The sequence below is a fragment of the Amia ocellicauda genome, chromosome 5, assembly GCF_036373705.1.
Source record: "Amia ocellicauda isolate fAmiCal2 chromosome 5, fAmiCal2.hap1, whole genome shotgun sequence".
In the NCBI taxonomy this organism is placed as follows: Eukaryota; Metazoa; Chordata; class Actinopteri; order Amiiformes; family Amiidae; genus Amia; species Amia ocellicauda.
Genome location: NC_089854.1, coordinates 831500 through 838844, shown reverse-complemented (window position 1 = coordinate 838844; position 7345 = coordinate 831500). Strand labels below are relative to the sequence as shown.

The 7345-nt window shown below is 42.1% G+C and overlaps 1 protein-coding gene across 1 annotated transcript; it reads left to right on the top strand.

The window, feature by feature from the left end:
* The first annotated feature begins 895 nt into the window (after nt 1–895).
* On the top strand, nt 896–7252 carry LOC136749121 (sodium- and chloride-dependent betaine transporter-like). Its single transcript, XM_066703084.1, has 4 exons — nt 896–1098; nt 1265–1399; nt 1879–2019; nt 7161–7252. Exons 1-4 carry the CDS (start codon nt 903–905, stop codon nt 7250–7252), a joined length of 564 nt encoding a protein of 187 aa, XP_066559181.1. The 5' UTR covers nt 896–902.
* The last annotated feature ends 93 nt before the right edge of the window (nt 7253–7345 follow it).

The following is a 7345-nucleotide window of genomic DNA, read 5'->3' as shown; positions in this document are numbered from 1 at the left end:
TACTTTTTCTATTAAAACTTTATGTTTTTGTTCTCTTTTTATTTTATTTTATTTTGCTAACAACTTATCATACCAAACCTAATCATAAAACATAACCTCACACAAATAATAATAAGTTTAAACTCTTAAACATTATATACACACACACACACACACACCATCAGGGTGAGATGGTGGCGAACACTTGTCAAGATGACCTGTGCCCTTTCCAAAATGCCTGTCATCCTAACAAGATGGAGGTCATCCTTACAAGATGGCTGACTGGAGAGGGTCAAAGGGTAAATGGTAGGGGCGGGGCTTCCAGCTGTCACTTTGACATGAAGTGCCATTATCACTACTGAACGGTTACCCGAAATATAACACTGCCTGATATACCACAAAACCATATATCACTTCCTTAATTCCCTGAATGCAGAACTTCCTCTCTCTGTGCCTGTGAGAGTAAGTCACACTCTGTTTTTTGCTGATGGGGTGCTTTAAAGCAGACCCAGGAGTCAGATAAGGTCAGCTCAGTGTTCAGTTTGCACAAGAGAAGCCACTCGCCGTACAACCTCAGTTATACAACTTAAACCATCATGGCCTAAAGATATGATTCATACTGCAGCAGCAACATTCAATACAGGCAGTATATTTTCACTCCCCCCACCCCCTGTGAGGACTGTTTGTCATGAGACAATCAAATACAAACTGTATGTTCTCTCCCCATCAGCACTGCTAGACAGTGTTGGGTTGGAGTATTGACCTAGTGATGAGACTATATCTCATCTTGTAGTTCAAAAAAGAAATCGCTGCAATGGAGCAAAGTTTCACACGTGATATTTCAAAATGTTTCTTTCATTCACTCTCATCAGTTAAAGTCATTTTTCGCAATATCTTATCAACATCCCAGCAACATTTTCAACATGGCTGAGGATCTCCAGGCAGAAGTCCAGTGTGAGCTGACACTGCAGGAGAGCAGCCCAGGGCAGAAGGGGCAGAAGATAAAGGACAGGGGGCAGTGGGCAAACAAGTGGGAGTTCCTCCTGGCTGTGGCTGGGCAGATTGTCGGGCTGGGGAACGTGTGGAGGTTTCCATACCTGTGCTACAAGAATGGAGGAGGTGAGTTATCAAGGTTAAACTAGCACTGAAACATTTCTGTCTTCACCAGTGAGTCACTGAGCTTCTTGGATTAGATTGTGTTCATTATCAGAAAAGAGTAAACTACAAATAAAAGTGTAAAAGTCTAATATCTTCCATAGTTGTTCTATCTTCTCCGTTGTTGAAGGTGCCTTCCTCATCCCCTATGTCCTGTTCATGCTGACCTGTGGCATACCTCTCTTTATCCTGGAGACGGGTCTGGGGCAGTACACCAGCCAGGCGGGCCAGACCTGCTGGAGGAATATCTGCCCCCTGTTTGAAGGTGGGAACCCCGGCTCCATTCGTTCTTCTGTCTTCCCCCCATCAGGACCTGTGTAGTGAGTTCACCCACGTAGCTAGAGGGCCACAGGAAGACGACTCTGTTGATGTCGTGATGGTATGTGTGGACTTGTGTTTGCAGGATGCTGGGCTTGAATCCCAGCTCTGGCAGAATAGAGCTGCACTGAATCATTAAACCTCGGTGCTCCACTCTCAGGGAGTTGGGATGGGATTGTTATGTAAAGTCGTATTGTTTGCAGGAAGTTGTTTGCCCATGTATCTCTGACACCACACCCAGTACACAGTCCTCAAGGTGACATGTAATTTTCTCATCATTATTTAGCTGCTTCACCAGTAAAATCGATATCTAACTTATTAGTTTAATCCTGCTCACTATCTTCTGTGGTATTTTAAACCTACAGTGTAAATAATCTGCTAGGAAGTTTCTAAACTGCAGTCACAGTCTGCCTTCTTTGTGTCCAGGAATTGGCATTAGCTGTGTGGTAATCATGGTCTACAGCAGCATCACATATATCCTGATCCAGGCCTGGGCTTTCTTCTACCTGTTCCACTCCTTCAGCTCTGAGCTGGCCTGGGCCAGCTGCACAAACACCTGGAACACAGGTACTGAAGCTCACACACAGAGGCATCTGCAATACTGTATGGCAGGAGGAGATCTACAACAGTAAAACCTAGAATCTAGAACTCAAGATTTTCCAGAGGGAAAGAGAAATGGGAAAAGGGAAATCTGGATAAGAACATAAGAACATAAGAAAGTTTACAAACGAGAGGAGGCCATTCGACCCATCGTGCTCATTTGGTGTCCATTAATATTTATAAGTGATCCAAGGATCCTATCCAGTCTATTTTTAAATGTTCCCAAACTTTCAGCTTCTACCACATCACTGGGGAGTTTGTTCCAGATTGTGACTACTCTCTGTATGAAGAAGTGTCTCCTGTTTTCCGTTTTGAATGCCTTGCAGCTCAATTTCCATTTGTGTCCCCGGGTGCGTGTGTCCCTGCTGATCTGGAAAAGCTCCTCTGGTTTGATGTGGTTGATGCCCTTCATGATTTTGAAGACTTGAAGCAAGTCTCCACATAGTCTCCTCTGTTCCAGGGTGAAAAGGTCCAGGTCCCTCAGTCTCTCCAAGTAGGACATTCCCTTCAGACCTGGAATGAGTCTGGTTGCTCTCCTCTGAACTGCCTCTAGAGCAGCGATATCCTTCTTGAAGTGTGGAGCCCAGAACTGTACACAGTATCCAGATGAGCTCTAACTAGTGCATTGTACAGTCTGAACATCACTGCCCTTGTTCTCAATTCTACACTTTTATAGGTAAAAAAAAATTCAAAAGCCCTAGTTCTGATCCCTGTGGAACTCCACTAACAACCTCACTCCAGTTAGAAGCAACTCCTTTAATCGACACCCTCTGTTTCCTATACATCAACCAGTTCATAATCCATCTACTTACATTACCCTGAATGCCTACAGCTTCCAATCTGAGGATCAGTCTTTGGTGTGGAACCTTATCAAATGCTTTTTGGAAATCTAAGTATATCATATCATATGCTTTCACATGATCTACAGCTGCAGTTGCATGTTCAAAAAATTCTAATAAATTAGTAAGACATGATCTGCCTCGTCTAAACCCATGTTGACTATCTCCAAGAATATGGTTTTCATTAAGATGCTCCTCTATTTTCTGTCTAATCATTTTTTCGCACATTTTACAAGTGATGCAGGTGAGACTGATTGGTCTGTAATTTCCTGGCTCAGTTTTGTCCAATTTCTTGTGGATTGAAATTACATGTGTTGTCTTCCAGTCAGTTGGCACATCCCCTGTTCTAAGTGTCATTTGGAATATTTGAGTTAGTGGCCTATAAATAATTTCCCTCATTTCTTTAAGTACTGTTGGAAATATACCATCTGGCCCAGGTGATTTGTTTGTTTTTAATTCTGCTAGTCCCTTTAGTACCTCCTCCTCATTTATCCTGATCTCTCTTAGGGTTTGACTGGACTGATTGTCAACCTGTGGCATGTCATCTGTTTTTTCTTTTGTAAAAACCTCTGTGAAATACTCATTTAGAACATTTGCCACATCTTGTTCATTTTCCAACATACTTCTGTTTTTGCCCTTTAGCTGTTTCACCTCCTCCTTTATTGTCCTCTTGTTGTTGTAATATTGAAAAAAGCTTGTTGCATTAGTTTTAGCTCCAAGAGCTATGTTTCTTTCTATTTCCCTCTTTGCTTTCCTGATCCCTTTCTTAAGATCTCTTTGCAGCTCAACATATTCTATGTATTTTATTTCATCTTCATCCCTTTTGTATGCGCTATACAACATTTTCTTTCTCTTGATATTTGTTTGCATACTTCTATTAAACCATTTTGGCCCATGCTTTTTGGTCCTCATTTTGCTAAGTTTTGGTACAAATTGCTCCTGAGCCTCAAGTAGTATATTCTTAAAATATACCCATCCATTTTCAACTGACTCTGTATCCAATGGGCTCCAGTCTACCTCTTCTAAGTACCGCCTCATACCTTCAAGGTTTGCTTTTCTAAAATTGTAGACTATTGTTTTAGACTTGGACCTTGTTTTTTGAAAGAATGCCTCAAAGCTAACCTTATTGTGATCACAACTAGTGTCCCTCTGACTCTATCTTGGTCATTTGAAATGATCAAGTCAATACATGCGCTCTCCCTGGTTGGTTCCCTGACAAATTGAGTTAGAAAGCAGTCATTTACCATCTCAACCAGTCTATGTTTGGGAAATTGAAACCCCCCATTATAACAGCCACATCCTTGCTACATGCAGTCCTTATTACACTGTACAATGCAGCATCTTTCTGAATATCTGAATAAGTTGGGTGGTCTGTAACACACACCTACCACTAATCCTCCGGATCTCTTGTTCAAAAGTTTCACCCACAAAGATTTTGTTCTGTTACTGGGATCTAATTTGAGTTCTTCTGCCTCAATGTCATTTTTCACATATAATGCTACCCCACCCCCTCTTTGATTTTGCCTGTCTCTCCTAAACTGTGTGTATCCTTCCAACTTGTATTCATCCCCATCATTTTCTGTAAGCCATGTTTCTGTCACTCCTACAACATCATAGTCACACGCCTGCACTGTGGCTTCCAAGTTTAACATCTTGTTCCTTATACTCCTGGCATTGAGGTACAAACATTTCAGGACTTTCCTATTAGCAGTTTCCCTTGGTTTTCTTTCCTTAGAGGAACATCTCCCATTGTCAGGGTTCCCTGCCCCCCTGGTCCCTAGTTTAAATGATTCTCAATTGCTCTGCACATACTCTCTCCCAATGCATTAGCCCCCCTTCTGTTTAGATGTAGACCAATCTGTTTGTACAGGTCCTATCTATCCCAGCCGAAAGACCAATGCTCCATTAACCTAAACCCCTCTTCCCTCTACCAAGCTTTCAACCACGTGTTAAACTTTCTAATCTCAGCCTGTCTCCCTGGCCTGGCATGTGGTATCGTGCTCAACTGCCCCCCCATCTCCCTCTGAGCTGTCACTGTCCAACTCGGTGTCCAGCAGTTGGAACCTGTTGGGCAATTCTAGCTCTTGAGGTGTCTCTATTGGTTGTGCACGCCCTGTTCTGCAGTTACGACCTACTGTAACCCAGCACTTCTCTATACTGTCCTGCTCTGAGGTCTCAACTCTCCTATGTTTTGGTGTGCACACCATCTCTCTCATGGGCTGAATGACCAATTCTTCTATATCCCTAATACTGTGCAGATCAACAAGCTGAGCCTCAAGATCATGAACCTTGATCTCTAGGATTTCATCATGCCGACAGCATTCACAAATGAAATCTTCTTGGATGAGTTAATCCAGGAAGACAATCATTCTGCAAAGGAAGAGGAAGTAAATGTTGTATAGCACATACAAAAGGGACAGAGATTAAACAAAATACATAGAATATGTTGAGCTGCAAAGAGATCTTAAGAAAAGGATCAGGAAAGCAAAGGGGGAAATAAAAAGAAACATCGCTCTTGGAGTTATAACTAATGCAAAGAGCTTTTTTCAATATTACAACAGCAAGAGGTCAATATAGGAGGAAGTGAAACAGATAAAGGGCAACAATGGAAGTATCTTGGAAAGAGATGTGGCAAATGTTCTAAATGAGTATTTCACAGAGGTTTTTACAAAAAAAAAAAGGAAAACATGCCACAGGTTAACAATCAGTCCAGTCAAACCCTAAGAGAGATCAGGATAAATGAGGAGGAGGTACTAAAGGGACTAGCAGAATTAAAAACAAACAAATCACCTGGGCCAGATGGGATATTTCCAACTTGTATTTGTACAACAGAAATGAGGGAAATTATTCATCGGCCTCTAACTCAAATATTCCAAATGACACTTAGAACAGGGGATGTGCCAACTGACTGTAAGACAGCAAATGTCATACCAATCCACAAGAAAGGGGACAAAACTGAGCCAGGAAATTCATCCTGGTGCAGGACAATGCCCAGCCTCAGAGTGTGTAGGAAGTTCCTGGATGACGAAGGCATTGATGCCATTGACTGGCCCTAACATTTCCTAGACCTGAATCCAATTGAGAACCTTTGGGACATTATGTATCGGTGCATCCGCAATCGCCAAGTAGCGCCACAGACTGTCCAGGAGCTCACTGCTGCCCTGATCCAGGTCTGGGAGGAGATCCCCCAGGACACCATCTGCCGTCTCATCAGGAGCATGCCCAGACGTTGTCAGGAGTGCATACAGGCATGTGGGGGCCATACACAGTACCGAGTCACATTATGAGTTGCCGTAATGAAATTCACGCAAGTTGGAACAGCCTGTGATTTCAATTGTTTACTTTGATTTTCGGTGTGAGTTTGGATCCAGTCCTCAATCAGTTGGTGATTTTGGTTTCCATTGACTGTTGTTACATCATTTTATTCTCAACGAATTACACAATGTACAGTAAAGATTTTGATCTTTAATATATTTCGTTCCTCGAGATCCGATGTGTGATTTAAGTGTTCTCAGTGTAGTTAAAATAATTAAATTGTAAATTATATTCATTCATTTATTGTTCTCATGTTTTTCTCAAGGTAAGCTATATCAATTGATGAACTATCATTTGGTTGGCTGGGCTTACTGCCGCAAAAAGAATGCTGGCTCTTCGCTGGCGGCCTCCGCACTCTCTCTCCCTTGGTCTCATTGGGTCTGCTCTTTTCATGATATTATTAATCTGGAGCTTTCCACTGCTCCATGGGGCTGGGGGCGAGACTGCGTGGGCTTGGAGGGCGGCTGCAGACTCTGTTGAGGCACTCATTTGATTTTCCATGTTTATTTTGTAGCATTGTTTGTGTTTAATTTTGTAGCTCTTTCTCGGGTTGGGGGAGGTGTTTTTTTTTCTCTTCGTTTCTTCTAGGGAGGGGGTGGTGTTGGGGGGGTGATAAAAACTAACAAGGGGGAAAGACTATATTGTTCCTGTCGTTGTGTTGTATTGATTTACCCAAATAAAAACATTTGATCACAAAAAAAAATCTATATCGATTGATGAACTGCCGGATTTAGTCAACATAGAATATGTAAATATGTTGACAAAAGTGCATGGAACTATATATTTTGTGTATTTGCTCATCTGTGCTCTTCAATAGTTATTATAAACATCACAGAAATTGAATATCAAATGTAAGTAAGACTAAGGACTTTTTGTTGACTCTCTGGACTGTCTTGAGAACTCAGCGCTTCACTCAAACTCAACACTCCTCACTGTGTTGGTAACTCTTAACAGATTCCTGTGTGGAGTTTGAAAAGCAGAACCACACGTCCAACTGGACGGACCCAGAAAAGGCCACCTCTGCTGTAGAGGAATTTTGGCAGTAAGTTTATTTCAAAAACCCACCAGTAAAAAGCCACGCAATCTAACGAACACACCCTCCACTAAACACGCATCTGTATTTTGTATGATCTTGAACG

Bases quoted from the DNA above. Each gene is read 5' to 3' on its own strand.
- LOC136749121 (XM_066703084.1), top strand. From the start codon at position 903: ATGGCTGAGGATCTCCAGGCAGAAGTCCAGTGTGAGCTGACACTGCAG. The intron at 1,400-1,878 runs GTGGGAACCCCG...CTTTGTGTCCAG, and splicing joins TATCTGCCCCCTGTTTGAAG to GAATTGGCATTAGCTGTGTG. The intron at 2,020-7,160 runs GTACTGAAGCTC...AACTCTTAACAG, and splicing joins CACAAACACCTGGAACACAG to ATTCCTGTGTGGAGTTTGAA.